General features: G+C 37.9%; 1 protein-coding gene across 4 annotated transcripts in view; it reads right to left on the bottom strand.

Annotated features, from left to right (window-relative positions):
• LOC124794650 (protein O-mannosyl-transferase 2) overlaps positions 1–21126 on the bottom strand; it is a 194383-nt gene that overhangs the window by 30922 nt on the left and 142335 nt on the right. For all 4 annotated transcript variants that reach the window (XM_047258175.1, XM_047258174.1, XM_047258173.1 and 1 more), the window contains one exon: positions 7773–7882. In XM_047258175.1, the coding sequence (XP_047114131.1) occupies positions 7773–7882 (110 nt within the window). The remainder of the gene's footprint in view (positions 1–7772; positions 7883–21126) is intronic.

The raw sequence follows: 21126 nt of genomic DNA, 5'->3' as shown, positions 1-21126 counted from the left end.
CTCTCACACACACACACACACACACACACACACACACACACACATGCATGTATGCACGCGAGTATGTATGCACACACACACACACACACACACACACACACACACACACACTTGGTCACATACTACTATAATTGTTTCAAGTTGACAGCAAGTATATGGAAATATTTTGGTTGGTTGGTTTGGGGAAGGAGACCAGACAGCGTGGTCATTGGTCTCATCGGAATAGGGAAGGATGGGGAAGGAAGTCGGCCGTGCCCTTTCAGAGGAACCATCCCGGCATTTGCCTGGAGTGATTTAGGGAAATCATGGAAAACCTAAATCAGGATGGCCGGACGCGGGATGGAACCGTCGTCCTTCCGAATGCGAGTCCAGTGTCTAACCACTGCGCCACTTTGCTCGGTGGAAATATTTTGGATGGATATATTATTAAAAATTAATATTAAAGTGTTTTGATTGATCAGTCTTCTGACTGGTTTGATGCAGCCCACCACAAATTCCTCTCCTGTGCCAGCTCTTCATCTCCAAGCAGCACTTGCAACCTACATCCTCAATTATTCACTGGATATATTCCAATTTCTGTCTTCCTTTACAGTTTTTACCCCCTAACACTCTGTCTAGTACCATGGAAGTTATTTATTGATGACTTAACATATGTCCCACCTTCCTGTCCCTTCTTCTTGTCAGTGTTTTCCACATATTCCCCTCCTCTCGAATTCTGCACAGAACCACCTCATTTCCTCCCCTATCGGTCCACCTAATTTTCTCCATATTGTCTGTGGCACCACGTCTCAAATGCTTTGATTATCTTCTGTTCCAGTTTTCCCACAGTCCATATTTCACTAACATCGAATGTTGTGCTCCTCACTCTCAGAAATTTCTTCCTAGATTAAGGCCTATGTTTGATACCTCTAGACTTCTCTCATCCAGAAATGCCCTTTATGCCGTGATAGTTTGCTTTCGATATCCTCCTTGCTCTGTTCATAATTGGTTTTTTGCTGCCTAGGTAGCAGAATTCCTTAACTTCATCTACTCTGTGACCATCAATCCTGATGTTTAGCTTCTCACTGTTCTCATTTCTGCTACGTCTCATTACTTTTGTCTTTCTTTGATTTACTCTCAATCCATATTCCGTACTCATTAGACTGTTCATTCCATTCAGCAAATCATGTACTTCTTCAATTTCACTCAGGATAGCAATGTCATCAGCGAATCGTGTCATTGATATCCTTTCACCATGAATTTTAATTCCATTCCTGAACCTTTCTCTTATTTCTATCATTGTTTCTTCAATGTGTATATTGAACAGTAGGGGCAAAAGACTACATCCCTGTCTTACACACTATTTAATCTGAGCATTTTGTTCTGGTCTTCCACTTTTATTATTCCTTTTTGGCTCTTGTACATGTTGTACATCGCCTGTCTCTCCCTACAGCTTACCCCTATTTTCCTCAGAATTTCGAACATCTTGCACCAGTTGACATTGTTGAACGCTTTTTTCCAGATTAACAAATTCTATCAATGTGTCATGATTTTTCTTTAGTCTTGCTTCTATTATCAGTTGCAAAATCAGGATTGCCACTCTGGTGCCTTTACCTTCCCTAAAGCCAAATTGGTCATCACATAACACATCCTCAATTTTCTTTTCCATTCTTCTGTATATTATTCTTGTCAGCAATTTGGATGCATGAGCTGTTAAGTTGATTGTGCAACAATTCTCGCACATGTCAGCTCTTTCAGTCTTCAAAATTGTGTGGATGATATTTTTCTGAAAGTCAGATCGTATATCGCCAGACTCATACATTCTACACACCAGCATCAACAGTTGTTTTGTTACCACTTCCCCCATTGATTTCAGAAATTCTCACGGAACGTTATCTATCCTTTCTGCCTTATATCATCTAAAGTCTTCTGAAGCTCTTTTAAATTCTGATTCTAATACTGGATCCCCTATCTCCTCTAAATCGACTCCTGTTTCTTCTTCTATCACGCCAGACAAATTTTTCCCCTCATGGAGGCCTTCAATGTACTTTTTGAATCTATCTGCTCTCTCCTCTGCATTTAACAGTGAAATTCCCATTGCATTCTTAATGTTACCACTCTTGCCTTTAATTTCACCGAAGGTTATTTCAACTTTCTTTCTGACAATCATTTCTTTTTTGATTTCTTCACATTTTTCATGCAGCCATTTTGTCTTAGCTTCCCTGGACTTCCTATTTATTTAATTTCTCAGCAACTTGTATTTCTGTATTCCTGAATTTCCCTAAACATTTTTGTACTTCCTTCTTTCATCGATCAGCTGAAGTATTTCTTCTGTTACCCATGGTTTCTTCGCAGTTACCTTCTTTGTACCTATGTTTTCCTTTCCAACTTATGCGAATGCCCTATTTAGAGATGTCCATTCCTCTTCAACTGTACTGCCTTATCTCAGTATCTATAGACATAGAGAACTTCAAGTGTATCTCTTCTTTCCTTGGTTCTTTGGTATTCCATTTCTTTGCATACTGATTCTTCTTGACTAGTCTTGTAAGTTTCAGCCTATTCTTCACCATTACTACATTGTGATCTGAGTCTATATTTGCTCCTGGGTACACCTTACAATCCAGCATCTGATTTTGGAATCTCTGTTTGACCATGATGTAATCCAACTGAAATCTTCCCATACTTTCCGGCCTTTTCCTAGTATACCTCCTCCTCTTGAATGTTACGTGAAGCACAAAAAGAACAACTGCTTACTAAGTTCTTTTTGAGGGAGCACTAAGAGCATGGACAGGATGGAAAAGAACCATGAACTTTGAGCCTTTTGTCAATACAAGAACATTCTGAGATCAAACATAATGAGATATTTAAAACAGAAGCACCTCCTCCATGGCAACCAGCATGGATTCTGAAAACATCAGTCATGTGATAGCCAATTCTTGCTTGTCTCACAAGACATCCAAAATGTCACAGGTCAAGGCAGTCAGATATAAGCAATTTTTCTTGCTTTTTACTCAGTACTGCACAAACGCTTATTAATGAAAGAATGGCCATATGGAGTATCAAAAATGTTTGTGACGAGGGGTGGTAGGGAGGGTGGAGTGTGTTACCTTGGATGGAGTGTTATGGACAGATGTAAATGTAACTTCAGGTATGCCCCAGGTAAATGTATTGCGATCCTTACTGTTCATGTTGTATGTTAATGACTTGATAGAGAATAGAACCTCTAATAACGGATACAGTGGAATCCATGGGGAATTCTGACATTGCCCTCACAGTATATATATTTTTTAATGTCGTTTGTTGTTAGCAATATTAGCCTATTCCCAAGAGTTAGCAGCTTTCACTCAGTTAATACTAGGCAGAAATCAAATCTGCATGTAGAATACACTTCCTTGACTCTTGTGCAGAAAGGAGTGCAGTATTCTGTTGCATCCATTTTCAATAAGCTACCACAAGAACGCAAAAATCTTAGCAGTAGCCCAAACTCTTTTAAGTCTAAACTGAAGAGTTTCCTCATGGCTCACTCCTTCTATTCTGTTGAGGAGCTCCTGGAAGAGCTAAAAAATTAAGCAAATTCCAGTGTTACATTGTTGATTTTCTTCATTTAAACTTACGACTTGTCACCTGAATATGTTTTTTTATATTTCATTTTATCTGTTTCTAATATCATGTTATAATTTCATGTATTGACTCGTTCCATGACCATGGAGACTTCTCCTTAATTTGGTCCCACGGAACAATAAATAAATAAATAAATAAAAATAAATAAAGAATGACTCTCTTTTCTACTTCTGAATAAGGGCTCTGAGCTGGTGGTGTTCTGGCACCAGGCGATATCGATTCTTACTTCCATCTTTGATCATTGTCCCTGTGCCTTGTTCTCTTTGCGTCTTTGAGGCAGGCTATTTACGGTGGCGCGCATGCGCAAGTCGAGCAGACTGGGTCCGCGCATGAGCCAAGTCAGCCTGTGACGTGACGATGTTGTCATTGTGGGGAGTTGGCGACATCATGTCACGTGGGACGGCCATATGCCGTGAGGACCAGTTGAGTTGGAGCAATGAAGAAACACGGGTCGCTGCCGGAAAGCGTTAAAGTTGTATTGTCACGGCAGGCCAGTGGTGACCAGGATTTGCTAATACCTTGAGAGCTAGGTGGATGGATGGTGTGTGAATTTCACATGAACAAGAAAAAATTAATAGCCAAGCTTTCATGGTGGGTTCTTCCTTCTATGTATAGTGAATGTTATTGTGTACTTAAGGGCTGTTGACTGTTGCAGTTGCTCGTGCTAGTGGCCAGCAAAACATTCACTGCAGTGGTGGTGAGGCAAATTATGTTCTGGAACGGGCATGAAATTATGTTACTAAAGTGGTTAGAAATAGCACCTTGCATTTGTAAGTTTGGATTTGGTGCTTAGTGGCACGCTGAAGGTAGCTGGTTCACTTTAACGTCATTTCTTAATTTAGTTATAGATTTAGAATTTTCTGGTTTTACGAATTAGTCGTAGTTGTTGTTCTTAATAATTTATTGTGTGTATTGAAGTGACATTAGTTTCCTGTTGGAATTGTTGTTTCTTAATAATTTATTGTGTGTATTGAAGTGACATTAGTTTCCTATTGGAATTTCAACTACCTATCTGAAGGTTGAATGTCTCGTTAGATACTGCACGTTTGATTTATGTGGTGTCAGCCATTCAGTAAAGACAGATTACCTTAAGTGATTGGGTGTGGACTGGCACATCTTTCCACATAGTATCTAGACCTTTTTTTTTTTATCAAAGGAAACTAAGCTCCTTCATTCTGTTCATTGGTTAACTAGTGGAATGTTTATATTAAGGTATTGCTTTTCTATATATATATTTGTGTAACTTGTATATACTACAGTATGTCTGCCACTCATGTTTTCCTGTTTTCAGAAACATTTATAGTGGTCAACGCGAGCAAACCTCGCCCTGTGAGCTTGCAGTGTGGCGGCAATCTCAGGATTTGAACTCAGGGCCGTCCGGACCCCGTTAAGGCATGATTTCTCTATTCCATTCAACGAGAGGCTTGTTTTAACCAGAAGATTTCCTACTGCCCAAAGTTGAGTATAAGTTCACCCTTTCGATCGTGTGTTTGTGAAATCGTAATAGATTAACGTTTGCTCGCGTCCATCACATGTTCATCAAATTGACGTTTTTGCATAAAGTCTAGAATCTTCCGGACGTTAAGTGTAGTAGAATGCTAAGTGTAAACAGAATAATTAATAGTACCCTTCAGGTCAGATAGCATCAAATTAATTTTACATTTTCAGTAAGTGTAAAACTGAGTGAGAAAGGCGATAGCTGACATTGTAAACATTTTGTTATCTGTTGTTACTGGCACATAAAGGGGTTGTTGTCACAAGTGTGATGATTAGTATTGTAAATACTAATTGTGGATAGGGCCTTGATATACAAATGTTGTTAATTGATTATTACTGCTGATGAATTCATGTGTATGTGTAATCAGTAAAGAAGTGTTGCAACTACAAACTGGTTGTGTTACTGGCATACAAGGTTAGAGTGTGCAATCACCACACCAGGCTTCATCTGAAACCTTAAATATTTTAGCATCCTTCTCCCCTGTGCCTATCTGCAACTCGATCCCTCCTCTGTGTGGTGAGCAGCAGTCTATTAATGTTACTAGAACCTAAGGCAGAGACTGACACAGAAATGCTGGAAGACCTGATCTGGTATACACCTGAAGACAGATGGCAGCTATCCAACGAAAGTCAATTTTAATAGTTTCAAGAATCAGTATTGCATGAGGAATTTAGGAATATACTACAGATTCCTAATATAGCTCCCATCAGGGCTGAAAAGCCAAGATTAATCACAGTGTGCACAGAAGCATTTAAGCATTCTTCCTGTGTTTCATGTATGAAAGGAACGAAAAGGAACTCTAATATGTGGTACAATGGGAAGTACCCTCTTCCATGCACCACAGAGTGGTAAGATGAAGATGTAAAGTTCAGGTAAGAGGTAAGAATTTAAATTAATCCATTATTACTTGTGCTCTTTTACCTAAACCTTTTGCTTTCCTGATCCAATGCTCCAAGTGGTTTTTGCAGTCTCTATAACTACGAGGGTTGGCTGAAAAGTAATGCATCCACCTTCAACAGTTGCCAGTATTGGTATGCGGCAGGTACTGGCTTGTTCCATAGCCTCTTCTTTACAGCTCCAGTTGGTGGGAAGTCTCAGTACTGAACGGTTGTGTTGTTACAGTGTAAAGCAAGGAACCCTGCACAGACAGTCGGTCAACGCGATTTAAGCAACATGGAGTCATTGAATTCTTGACAGCAGAAGGTGTCACCCCATAGGAGATTCATCAGAGAATGAAAGCAGTTTATGGTGATTGTGTTGATGTAAGTACTGTGCATCGATGGGCGAGTAAGTTTAAAGGTGTTGAGGCGGGAACATTTGATCTGCATGACAAACAAAGAGTTGGACGGCCTGTGACAGCAACCACCGAGTTTCACAACCAAAATGTTGACAGATTGATTCAGGATGATCACCATATCCTCAGAGAGAAATTGCGAGCACAACTGGCATTTCACTAGAACGTGTGGGTTATATTAGTGCTTTGCTTGGCTTTTGGAAGATCTGTGCATGATGGGTACCCTGGATGCTGACTCCTGAAATGGAAGTGCACAGACTTGAAATTTGCCAGGAACTCTTTTCGTGTTACGTTAATGAAGATGATGCCTTTCTCCATTCAATTATGACAGGAGATGAAATGTGGGTAACCCATTATGACCACAGTGTTCTGGGACGCAGATGGTGTTATCAGTGTTGATTTCCTTGATCATGGTACAATAATAATTTCAGAGCGTTACATCACAATGCTGCAAACTCTGAAACCATGGCTAACAAGGGACCTAAAAGAAAAGGGAAATGTTTTCCTGTAGCATGACAATGCCAAACTACACACTTCACGTGCCACCACTGCAGAACTTCAGAAACTGAATCTCACCACAATACAGCATCCTCCATACAGTCCAGATCTAGCACCGTCTGACTTCTATCTGTTTCCAGTAATGAAAGATGATCTGCGAGGACATCATTATGCTTCTGATGAAGACGTTGGGAGAACTGTGGTTGCAGAAACAGTGTGTCAACTTCTTCTGTGATGGCATCAGAAAACTTGTTCATCGTTGGCAGAAATGTATCCAATTGTGATTATGTGGAAAAGTGAATATTGGTAATTAAAGATCACATTCTAAGGATTATTTCTGTGTTTGATTTATTAAAATATTCCCATTCAAACCCAATTAACGAAGATGGAGGCATTAGTTTTCATTCAACCCTCATAATACATCTTTCCTTACTGTCTCCTATTTTTGTAATCATCTTTATCTTTCCAATGATGGGAATTGCTTAAAAAGTTCCATAAATTTCAGATTCCACGTCTAGTTCTTTTCCCCATATCTACATGGGCCAGCTATGGGTGTTCCTGCATGAGTTGTTGATAGCCATGATGAAATGTAACAACATTCACAAAACATGAGTTGAGAATTTATTGTTCCAGATGCAGATTCTCCATCATTTGGCTTAATATTTATTGGCCCGGTAAAATATAGCTTCACACAAATAAAAATAAATAGTATATAATAAATAATTTTTTACTGAGGCTGCTAGGAAAGAATTAGCTAATTCAAAAGATAAATTGCACTGTTGAAACTATAAAATTTCTCATTTTTTGTTGAGGATTATGATCTTTATGTCCTCTGATGAATTGTAACAATGAACAACTGATTGCATTATTTGACTCATTCACCTGCTGTTGGCGTGCACCTACACCTTCTGGATAAAGATGCCAATGTGAGTGAAGGTATCCACCACCTGTTCGATGGTTCTTCAGTGTAATGATAGCTCCGTATGCAACCTCTGCAAGAGAAAGTAATCTTACGGTGACATATATGTTAATTTTTAATAAATTCTAAAATGCAAGTGTTGTAAGACTCTTGCTATTCAATTACATATTTATATTAATAAAAATAAGACATATCAAATACAAATGTAATTCATCACCTACTTTCCAAACTTCACAGTTCTCTTGCAAGCCTCAGGTGACAAGCATTCTGTGGAGAAAGTATATTGTAGAGACATGGCTTAGCCACAGGCTGGGGAATTTTTTCCAGAATGAATTTTCACTCTGCAGCAAAGTGTGTGCTGATTTGAAAACTTCCTGGCAGATTAAAACTCTGTGCCAGACCCGGGTGTGAATCTCGAGCTCTGCCTTTCATGGGCAAGGTAGGAGATGAAGTACAGGAAAAAGCAGAGCTGTGAGTGTGGGTGATGAGTCCTGCTTGGATAGCTCCGCTAGTACAGCACTTGCCTGTGAAAGGCAAAGGTCCCATCTTTGAGTGCCTGTCAGTGCACAGTTTTAATCTGCCAGCAAGATTAAAATCACAGCACACTCCACTGCAGAGTGAAAATTCATTCTGGATGAAATACAAAAATCTGCAAGAAATAATGATGCATGTAATATAGTTTTGTTGACTATGTTCCACAGCTTTGATAAACTGCAGAGATGAGATATTGTAATATGTCACGCAACTGTATAATTTATTTTTAACTGTACAACCTTTGCTGTCGGAGATCACTTTCCATTACCTATTGTACAACATTATGAATATAGTACAATTTTAATGCAAAAAGGACATTTGTAAATTGTAGTAAAATACAAGCAATGAGAGCTAAGTCTTTCACAGCGGCTGTCGTGTAAAACACTCTTGGACTTTTTGCCATTTCAATTCAGGGTTCAGCCTCAAGCTATTGATGATCACCTCCATTGTTTTCATCAGAAACAACTGTCTGTCAAAACTGCTGCTGTGTGGCCTTATATACTCCACAGCTGGCTTCTGATTGGTTGGTAATTAAGTAACACCATTGTAGATGGTGTCAATGTCTGTGCTGATGGCACCACTGCTCTCCTAGCAGCATGACAATTGCAATAAATATCTCTGCCTCTTCTCTGCATAGAGAGATTGCTTTCATGCACCACTAAGGTTATAGCAGCTGTCATGGTTGAAGTCCCTGTCACACATTCTTATTTCTACAGCCTCTTGAATTTACAGATTCCTACAATGTGGGAGCCTGGGACAAAACTTTCGTTTCATCGAACAGTATTTTATGTTTGTCTGTGAGGCTGTACTCAGCAACTGCAGATATCCCCAGTTCTCAATTTTTAATATGCCACTGATTGCTGAAGTTGTGTGCAGCAGGCGGAAGTGGTGCGAATGGACTGACTGGTGTAATTACTACTGCACTCACAAGGAATGTTACAAATACCACGGATCCTGAGGGTAAGACTGTCCTTAACAGGGTGTAGCATCTTCTTTACCTTCTTAGGACATCAGAAAATAGCTCTTATACCTTGTCTTCCCAGGAGTCTGCCTATTTTGCTGGGTGTAGCAGAGCAGAAAGGAAGGAATACAATTGGTAGCTCATCATGGTAAGTGCTCGACATTTTCATGTTTCATTTTCTAGGAGAAGGGTGGCTTCATGTCATGTGAACTATAGCTGTTCTTTCAGGACACCTACATAGATGATTAGTTTTGGAATCCAAGTAATACTCATCAGAAAGAGGTTTTGCTCTGTGTACCTATGCATTTACAACTGCTTTATTCTGGGCTGGATGATGAAAACTCTGGGTGCTAAGATACAAACCAGTGCGTGTCAGTTTGCGGTACAATGGTATACTGAGTGTCCAAGTCACCCATCTGACTTAACTTGTACAAAACATGTAAAAATGGCAACCTTTCTTCTGTCTCTGTATCAGCAGTGAACTAGATATTTGGGTGCATACTGTTCACATCTTCAAGGAAGTGTTCAAGATCTCCCCATCATCTGTCTTAATTTTATCATTATGTTGACAACATGTTTATGGCCTGGCTACATGGCTTAGAAGCTCTTGCTGGGCAGCAGGAGCTGTATCACATTTCAGAAGAACTTAAGTATGGTAAGTACCAGTTATCTGTGTGGACAGTAACAGAAAGGCCCAAACAAGTAATGGCAGCTAGATGAGTGGAAATGTACAATGCTGGTAACAAAAGATGCAACTGCATGAGCCACTTCGCCAATGCTCGCAAGTTACGAAACTGTTTGTTTTGTATCTTGCTGTTCCTATGTTAATGTGATTTTAAATTTATTAATGAATGAATTATATTGTAGTTTTTCATTTCAGTAATGCTTTTGCTGGTTTCAGATTTTAGTCATTACTGGTATTAAGTGAAAACTTTCTAACAAAAGTGCAGGGTGTCCTCTGTAGAAAATTATAATATAGAGATGTGTGAATATAGAACACCTGGGAGTACATGAAAGGTTTACACTAAAATCTGTGTTGGAATAATTCTTAGCTGCACTCGTTTTGGTACTGTAAATGTCCTGTTAGTATATCAAAGTTGTTATTAACACTGTGAAATGTGAGATAACATATATCTTTGAAAACATGTGTTAAGGAACCTGTGTGATGTTGCCTTTGAATTTCAGTGGAGCTGAAGCACTATGAACTTTGTCTTTCCATAGAGCTTATTGCTCACAAACTGTTCCTGCTCCAGAAGCTTATCATATTATCTTTTCTGTGGAGGTTTTTTTATGAGGCTTTTGGTAACATACTAGATAAATGTAATATTAATGTTCTAATAAATGTCACTCTGTACTCATTTTCTGAGTTTAATTTGAGTAGTTGAAGTTCCATGGCACACTATGAATCCCAATGTATTTAATTCTATTTCAGTGTTCTTATCAGATAGTGGTAAGTGGATTATTCTCTCCACCATGACATTAATTTTTTTTCATGTGTTGTGGATAGTGCTGGTAGAACAAAGTGAGAAACATAGCCTACTGGCATTTTCTGTATCTTGCTTCAGCTGTGAAGATGAGAAAATTCTACCAAGGAAATTAAAATGGTGTGATGTTAAAGGCATTCTGCTTTGCATGGATGGTGTCAAATCTTAATACTAGAGAGCAGAAGGTCACATAAACAAATGATACCACATCACTAAGCCCAAATTCAGAATAAAGAAACATTAAATGTGTAATTGTGTGACTGGTTTCAGTCAGATACCATATTCTGAGAGAGGAGGACGAAGGGAGAGAGGGGGGGGGGGGGGGGGGGGGGGGGAGAGGAGAAACAGAAACACACACACACCTGCTATTAAGAAGAATTTGTACTGGAAAATAGTCTTTGACTAATAACAGTCGTGCAGATAAAGTTGAATTATACAGCAGCTTCACATGGTACAATACATCATTTCTAAGATAGATGTAACAGACATATTTAGCAAGTGGGGAAGAAATTTGGGAAAGTTGATAAAAGCACTCACAAGTGAATGTTTTATACTAGAATTTTCCAGCCTCAAAAACATTTTTGTAAAGAGGATGAGAAATACTGAAAGAAGGATCAGCCATTCAATTAGTTCTTTTTGCAAATGACACTAGTACTGTAATCAGTCCAAGCATACGTACAGAAACAGTAGAAATGGTAAACAGTATTCTTAGCACTTGATTGGTTTTCTGCATATGGTCTCACCCTTAATTTTCAAAAGACACAACATACTCAGTTCTGCACATCTAGGGGTTCTTCACAATGATAAGTGTAACAGTTGGTGTGGAAATAATAAATAGGATGGATACTTCAAAATTATTAGGTGTCCATATTGATTAGAATTTAAACCAGAAAAAGCACATTTTGGAACTCCTAAAACAACTTAGTTCAGCCACATTTGCACACAGAATCATTGCAAATCATAGGGAGGCACAAATCAGTAAGTTGACATGCTTATTTTCATTGAATAATGTCATACAGAACAATGTTCAGGGAAACTCATCTTTAAGAAAGAAAATGTTCATTGTGCAAAAATGTGCTATAAGAATAATATGTGGTGCTCACCTATGATCATCTTATAGACATCTGTTAAAGGAGTTGGGCACTCTGACTGCTGCTTCACAGTGCATTTATTCACTCATGAAGTTTGTTCTAAATAATCCACTACTTTTCAGAGTGAATAATGATGTACAAAATCACAACTCCAGAAGCAAAAATGGCATTCATTAATCGATATTAATGTTGCCTTTAGCACAAAAACGGATGAACAATGCCGCAATTAAAATTTTTTATACTTACCCAGTGATTAAAATGTCTGACAGACAGAAAAGTAAAATTTGAAAACAAAGTGAAAGAGTTTCTTCTTGACAACTCCTTCTATTCAGCAGAAGAATTTCTATTACAGTACTGTGTAAAAGATGGTGAGTAGGAATTAGTAACTGACATCTGTATATTCAAAAAAATTAGAATTGTTCAGCATGTAAACACATTTGCAAATTAATTTGCGGTGTGAATGTAAAATCATTACAATCTACTCCATTTGCCTTGCTGCATGTTCTGTCCACCCACTTCATTTCCATTATAGTCATAGTTATGCCTTTCACTGCAGTCTGTATGATAATCCATTTGTTTGTTTTCCTGTCTCGTCCAATAATTCCCAACATCCATCTCTCCACCACTCACTGAACAACCCTCAATTTTTTACTTGTTTTCGCATTTAAAGTCCATGTCTTATGTAATAAATCACTTTTCTATTGAGATATATTGCAAGTTTAGTTTTGAAAAAAATGATTAAGTTAAAAAAAAAAAAAAAAAAAAAAAAAAAAAAAAAAAAAAAAAAACAAAACCACAGGCCATTTTTACTCTTATGTCTGTTTACTTTTTCTGACCATCCAGTCACTGTGCTTAAGTGCCCTATATAGTAAAACTTATAATACACTGGTTCTATGATTTCATTCCTAATTTGTATTACTTTATGTTCAGTGTGTTGGTTATATATTATTTTAGTTTCATTGTGAACGATTTTCAGGTTTCCTTTCAAGTTTTTTCAATTAAATACTCCATGTGCTGTTGAAATTTATCTGCACATGGGGCAATGAGTCCATTGTCATCAGCAAAACAAAGATAATTCAGATATATTCTATTCACATGTATTCCTCCTCCATATTCCCAGTTTAAGATTCTGAAAACTTCCTTTGGAACTGATAGGAATAGCTTTTGTGACATGGAGTCTTTCTGCCTCCTCTACATCGCATCTAAATTGTGCCATTGACTGAGGATGACACAATAGTCAGTCATTCCCGATTGGCCCATCTGACGCCAGAATGGTGGAGCTTTGTTTTGCTCTTTCCGTATTAAATTCCTCATTATCCTGATGAAGTGTAATGCAAACTGCAGCACTGGTGTACATGTTCTTCAGTATACTAACATAAGAAAAAATTGTTTCCATAGTGTTCCACTCTTCCCTATATCTGCAAGCATTTGATGCAATACTATGTCTTAAAAATACTTTACAGAAATCGGTTAGTGAAATTCATGTTGTGGAATATGGTGACAAAACAATTTAGAATGGGACTCTCATGTGAAACCTCCTGAAACAAATCTTTCAAAAGTTTGTTATGGTCTTTGTGCTGAACCAAAGTCTAGAATGGACTATGGTGAGTCTGAAATATCATGCATACTTTGATTTATTACTTCAGTAAGGACTAAAACAGCTGTCAAGACTATTTGCAATGTAAAGAATCTTGAAACATGCAGAACACATTTCACACAGTTGAAAATAATAAGCTTTCCAATCATTTACAGACATGAATCTGTTCTCTTTACAAATGAGTACCTGTTAAGAGAAGTGGGGAACTACTATAACATAAATATATGCATAACCACACAAGAAATACCTGTAAGATCCATATGTTTCAAGGTAGTAGAGCAGTGCAGCACCAAAAAGTGTTTCATATATAACAGTAAAAATTATTCAACACCTAATTACCGAGTTAAAACTGCAAGGACACGAAAATTTCTATATACATAACCTTCAGTTATTTCTGAAGTAAGAGTGCTTTTAGTCACAAATGAATAATTACTGAATTATAAAACACAGTATTTGTAAATTTGTAGTAATGGACAATTTATACCATTTAATTTTGTGTTGTTTGTCATTTGTATATTACTGTAATTTGTAAATTGAAATTTTTCTTTATCCTCCCCCCCCCCCCCCCCCCCCCCCCCCACGTCTCAAATTTGACTTATCCTACTTCCAATATACTGTTAAAGTACATGATTCATCGGAATGGACTGTATGAAAATGATGATGATGATGATGATGATGATGTGTCCTAGTTACTGAAGGGCTGTCAGTTCCAGTAACAGTACAAGATTAGATATTAAAAGACTAAAAAATGCAATATATGAATTGAAGCAGAGTAGCTGGTGCTGAAACTGAAATTAGACAGAACACTCTTGAATCTAAACCTAAAAAAAATCAACACCTTGTCCTGTCTCTATTACAAATCTCAAAGTTCAGATATTTTAACAGTTAATAGAGCTTTTCGTAGGCAACTATCTACAGCTGTTAGGATAATTAAAAAAAATATTTGTGCCATCAGCTGTACAACTGTATTTTATTCTGCTCCTGTTTTGATCATTACAATCACCTTTACAGGAAAAACTGACTTCATTCTCTCTTCCAGTAGCCAAAACTGCAATGCATACCCTTTTTCACCTGTAAAGATGATTGTAACAATCGAAACCAGTAGAGAATAAACATACAATTTTACAGCTAATGACACAAATAAAATTTTAATAGTTGCCATTCATATGAATTATGTGCTAATTTTCAGTAACAATTCACAAGATGTCTTTAAAAAAATTATTAATGTATAGACCATGCACACTAATTTGCTTGAATTCTAGACAGATGAAAGAGAGAAGACTGTAACCTGGTATCTATGGTACTGAACGGTAATCAAATGCTCACTCATCATACAAATTCAAAAACAGAATGAGAGCAAGATGTTACGAAGAACATATGCCGTCATGAAGCAATAGGAAATTTGACATATGTTCAGTTAGGAACATGGCTCAATCTTGCTTACTGAGCAGGAATTGTGAATCACTTTTGTGATAATTCTACTCCTCTGGCAGGGAGCTGAAAGAACCTTTAAGTCAGCTTCAGATGACCTGAGCTATCAGCTCAACAGTGGACCCAGCAGTCGTGTGGCACCCACACGGCCTGATGTAGGGCCTGATTTTGCCAGTCAGTGCTTTGCTTCTGTCGAGAAGACGTGCACATGCCATGCATCTTAAATTGTTTTTTTTTTAGTTTATTCAATGAAACATTTCCCCCAATATTTTATCAAAAGAGAGTCAGGAATAAACGAAATTAGATTACACCAGGTACAAAAATTTCAAGTGCCAGAAAAAGACAGCTGCACAATGAGCTCAAAGTAAATAGAAACCCTAATTTTGTAACTTATGTTAAGCACCATAAGACTATATTCAAAAAAGTGATACTGGAAGCAAAAGAACTGGCAAATAGTATATTCGTAAACAAACAAAGAAATAAAGCAAAGACAGTCTGGTCTGTTGTGATATCAGAGTTGGGAGTCAATGTTAAAAGACAAGAAATTTCTCAAATTAGTTTTCAGAGTGATATTATTGTAAATCATGTTCAAGTGTCAAACTGCTTCAATGATTTCTTTGCCAATATCGCAAAATCTGACATAGGCATGACAGCACATCAGGAAACATAATTTTCAGGCATTTGTTTTAAAAAAATTAGACAAATAATTCAGAAAGATGTGGAAGATACAATATTATCATTAAAAAACAAATATTCCACTGGGTGGGATGGAATACCTTCCACGGCAATCAAGGCAGAACGCCATATTATTCCATTCCCACGGATTGTTATTGTAAACCAGTCCTTTGAACATGGGTATTTTCCAGATGTCCTAAAATATGCAGAGATTAATCCATTATTTAAAAAGTGATCATCAGAAGATATGGGAAACTACTGCTCTGTCTCTCTCCTTCTTGTTTAAAATATTGAAAATATTTGAAAAACTTGTGGCAAAACAACTAGAAAACAGTAAATGACATTATTTGTAAAAATCAGTTTGGTTTTCAAAGAGGAAACAGCACCATTTACAGAAAACATACGCACATCACTAGACCAGGGTACAAAAGTCTCAGGAATATTCTGTGATCTAATGAAAGCCTTTGACTCAGTGAACAACTCATTATTACTTCACAAACTGAAGAGCTATGGGATCGAAGATACTGTATTGCAGTGGTTCAACTCCTTATCTGACAGAAAGGAAACAAAGAGTTATTTTAACATAAAATTCAGTTAACTACCATTTCGAACGGAAATAATTTCCCAAGGAGTTCCACAGGGTTCAACACTGGGTCCTCACCTGTTCTTGTTGTGTATAAATGATTTAGCATTAAATATCGATGCTCATTCAGTCCTGTTTGCAGATGACACCTCAGTCCTGATAGAAAATGATACAATAGAAAAAATTCTAGATAGTATAGAAAATGTTCTGGGGAAACTGGAATCCTGGTTCCATAAAAATGGACTTAAGCTCAATGTCACCAAGTCCCAGATAAAGCAATTTGTCTCTAAATCATCAGCAATATGTCCTGTACAAATAGCCCATAATAATCAACTAATGACAGAAGTGAGCCATTTTAAATTCTTAGGCCTAAACCTCGATAAAAGCTTAAACTGGAAGACACATATAGACTTCCTGGCACATAAATTAAATTCCCTAGCTTTTGCAATGTTTATTTTATCTGATGACACTCATATGGACACAAAAAAGACAGTCTACCACAGTTATTTTGAATGTTATTTGGTATGGGATAATTTTCTGGGGAAACTCTAGAAGCAGTACAAGGCTACTAATTCTTCTGAAGGAAATCATTAGAAACGTGTGCTGCCCACAAAAATGAGTCATGTTGCCCATTGTTCAAGAAATTAAAAATACTAATGATTAATTCATTGCATATTTTTGAAATTTTGATTTTTGTATTTGATAATCAACATAATCTTAAAAGTTCCATTTTAAGCATAGCTATGGTACTCGTCACAAGGAAAACTTCAAATTTCCCTCACATCACTTAAAGCCTTATGCTCAGACACCACTGTACATGGGGCTAAAAACATATAACAAATTAAAAGAAAGAAACTTATTAACAATGGACCTTGGTTTGCTGAAAAGTTTACTCCAAAATATTTTAATAGAGAGATGTTACCACACCATTGAAGAATTCATGGAAGACAGTCTGACACTTTGAACAATTAAAATTTACAGGAAGACAGTTTAGTCATACAACGCTACTGAAAAAACTGGATATTGTCAAGTTTTGCATTGTCAAGTTTTGCATTATATTACAATAGATTACGACAGTTGTATTACACTGCTGTACTTGGACTCTCCACTGATTTTGAAACAGAACAGTGTCATTTCTGGCTACTGGAAGAGACAATGCAGATGTTAAATACAGTACTGCAATCCCTCTATCATTATTTTCAGAAATAATCCCTGAAGCATGCAAATCAATATGTGCAGTTCAGAGGAACTACACAAGGAGAAAGAAATCACTTTCTGTGAATGTAAATCGCTTACACAGAATTTATGTTACGTGCAAAGACACTTTATTGTGTACCAGTGTTTTTAAATACATTGAATTCATTTACAGTATAAGCACTGTTTTCAGATTCTCGTTCTTCTGCTTCACATTGTGCAGCAGACCTGTGTATATTTGAAACAATGTTGAACAGCTGAATTGCATATACTTCTGGAACAACTGATTCTGTACTTGCCTGATGATGAAGGTGATGATGATGATGATGATGATGGTGGTGGTGGTGGTGAAAGCAACAGTTAACTCACAGGATGGTATACTTAAATTCACTACTGATGATAGTACAGTGAGCTTTCCTGATTTTCCATAAAAATAACATCAGATATTAATTTTTCTGAAATTCATCTGTGAACATCATTCAGTTCTTGTAGTTGTAGGCCAACGGCCCACCTATATATCTCAGCTGTCCCCCCCCTCTGCCCCCAGCTCCCCTCAACCTGAAAGTAATGACTTTGCCATCTTAGTTAACCTTCCCTGTTTGTGTATGGTATCAGTAACACATCTTTTCCTGCATGTAACATGGCACATTTCCTTCATCTGTGTTGCAGATATCTGCAACTGTTTTCAGTTTCCCTGCAATGATATGTAGTGCAGGGTTTCTAGCATCCCTGTTGCAATACTGCTTGTCAGAAGTAACCAACAAACATCTGAAATCTTGAATGAGATTTTCACTCTGCAGTGGAGTGTGCGCTGATATGAAACTTCCTGGCAGATTAAAACTGTGTGCTGGACTGAATCTTTATAGAGCTCTAAGAATTCCACAACAGCTTGTCACTTAAGAGAAACAGTGACCATTGTGATGCAAGTAAGCATGACCTTCTTGCAGTGAAGTCCAAAGCAGAAGTGATGGGCATGCGACAACATTACAGATGGTCTGATGTGGTCATGTGGTTGAGTGGTATGTGGCATGGCCATCTGACAAGGACCTGACAAGAGACCTGTCAGCCAACACAGCTACACATGGCCCAACAACACGTCTGACCTGGCGAAGTCCACCTGACCGCCTGACCAAATCAGATTGTCTGTAGGTCACTTTAGATAACTAAAATGTACAGAGAATATAAAGCTATTTACTTCTAAACCAAAGGACTGCCTCATCATAGCATGTGTGGTGGAGCATGATGTGAGTTTGGTTCACAAAGACAATTGTTTTTTACCGGCAGAGGAATCTGCCCCCTCCCCCCTCTTTCCTCCGTTGCATCACACAGTATGCTCATGCTATGTGGTGTAAATGATAATAAGCAGAGTGTCAAATGGCAAACCAAAAATCAATTTTTATACATAACAGAATATTGCAGGCAAACAGTACTGAAGTTTATGCCATTGGCACTTAAAACACAGCTACATAGAAGAGTAACTTGACAAGTTTTGAAAAGCAAGCAGAAGACAGGATTGCAAGTACCTATACAATGGTATATTTTCTCTGCCTTCAGGGGTGATACATTAGCTTGGACCTAAAATGTTCAGTATGTCCCACCATTCATTCTAAACAGAAATAAAATCTATATCACTTTGGCATGAGCTGCTGTGATAGCCAGCAAATGCTGTGAGAGACTGTTCGACTGATCTGTCTGTCCCCTAGTTCCACCATCTCAACCCAGTTCCCTGATCTACCCTCTTTGCAAAAAGAATGTTTGCTTGCTCTTGAGATGAAGATATTCTCTGATCTCATGAAAGTGATACAAAATTTAGGTAACATGGAAATTTCCACACTTTTTTATTATGGGAAAACATCTGGTGTGACATTACTTCACAGTCACAAAAGTGTGTAAGATTATTCTCATTACTAATCACTTTTTTTTCTTCTTCAATTTTCATGTTTTATACACCATTTCTATTTCTCAAGATTGTTCATCATGTAACTTCAAGTTTATTTTGTAAATGAATGCTCGTCTTAATCACACATTCAGTTGCTTTCTGAATTATAATAACTATCTTTGATGTTTTTTCTCCTTTCAACTGCTGGAAAATTCTGCATCTAGGTGCGGTACATGCAGGGCTGCCTCCTGCAGATTTCAGTCACCACAATTATGTGCATGTTACAGGAGCCAGGCGTGGTCCCTGCAAATAGAAGAGGCAAGGCACTGTGTACAATCAAGCTGCCACTGTATCTGGGGGAACCAGCCTCACAACTACGGGGCGTGCAACTTGCAGCACGCAGTGCTACAGTTGCAGGTACTAATTTACGTCTGTGCACTCATGTGCCCAAATGATGCCACACATATATCCTTCTGCAGGCACGTACTTAGGTAAGTGCTCTGCCAAGGGAGGGTCGGCTACATCTCAAGCTCTGAGCAACCAACAGCTGATTCAGGTTTCTGTTATGGACCAATCTTCTCCCCCCACAGCCCACCAAGATGCCACCCTCATTCTGAATCATGTCCTGCCAGTCTGAGGGCACAGCTTTAAAGTTTTTGCTGTGACTGTCCACAAGCCCACTGCCTCATGGGGCCATGTTGTTAAGACACCTTGCTCCTCACCAGTTACTGCCTATGAGGTCCTGGCCTCATAGGATTGTCAGTAGAATGACAAACCAGTCCAAGCTGCAAATATTTTTTCTTTCTTTTTTTGCTTGTTATTCATTCAATGGCTAGTTTTGGGCTGAGACCCATTTTGAAATCATCATAGGTCGAGACCTGTTTTCAGATCATCATAACAAAGTCAAGAAACTGCATTTCTGTATGCATTTCTGTATGCACTGTTAATGTTCATTTCACATTTTTTGGCATCTTTGGAAAAGCCATTTTTTGGCTTTGTTATGATGATTTGAAAATAGATCTCGGCCTGAAATTAGTCATCGAATGAATGAGAAAGAAAAAAAAATAATAATAAATAAGAAAAAAATGTTTGTAACTTGGACTGGTTTTTCATTCTACTGATTAACAGAAGTCGCTGACCCAAGCTGCTGAAGCGTGCTGGAAGTTTATCATAGGCTTGTGTCATCATTAATCTTCCCTGCTCATCGATATGTTGCTGTTCTCAAGTTGTGTAGACATTATTCTCAGAAGAAGTATCTAGTTTGTTTCTTGTAATAAACAGTTGTTATTTCAATCAGTGTGTTTCGATACATCCAGCCACACCACTGAGCAAAAGATATTACATTACGTACAAAGGGAAAATCACTACAGCTGGCCTTAGACATCTGGTAATAATGGCAACCTCTCTACAAACGAACTCTTTGTGTCTACATGATGTACATTCTGCAGTCACTCACAAGCACTGCAGACACTACTGGCAACCCAAGCCAGTTGATGAAGATGGGCAATCACTGGTCAATGGAACAAGTGCATGTTTGCATGAGTGGTCACAAGAGACAAGTCATGTGGTAGTCTTGCCAGAATTCAAGTATGAGTAAGATAAAGCTAACCAGCAAAAAAGACTGGTAACAACATAAAGAAGGTGTTTCATTTGATTTGGAAGCGAATGGTGGTGAGATGGTAGAACAGGGGAACAGGACAAATGATTCAGGCAGTACTCACTATATTCACAAGTTATCAGAGCAGCTCATCCTAAAATTTTAGATTTTATTTCTGTACAAAATGAATGGACATAATAAACAACAGTCAATCTTCACTGCAACTGGCATTCAAATACTGATGTGAAGACAAAAGCACTGTTACACCTAACAGCAGAAAAGGGGGAGTAT

The sequence above is a fragment of the Schistocerca piceifrons genome, chromosome 4 (assembly GCF_021461385.2).
Source record: "Schistocerca piceifrons isolate TAMUIC-IGC-003096 chromosome 4, iqSchPice1.1, whole genome shotgun sequence".
NCBI classification, from domain to species: domain Eukaryota; kingdom Metazoa; phylum Arthropoda; class Insecta; order Orthoptera; family Acrididae; genus Schistocerca; species Schistocerca piceifrons.
This window is presented reverse-complemented; position numbering and strand designations above follow the sequence as displayed.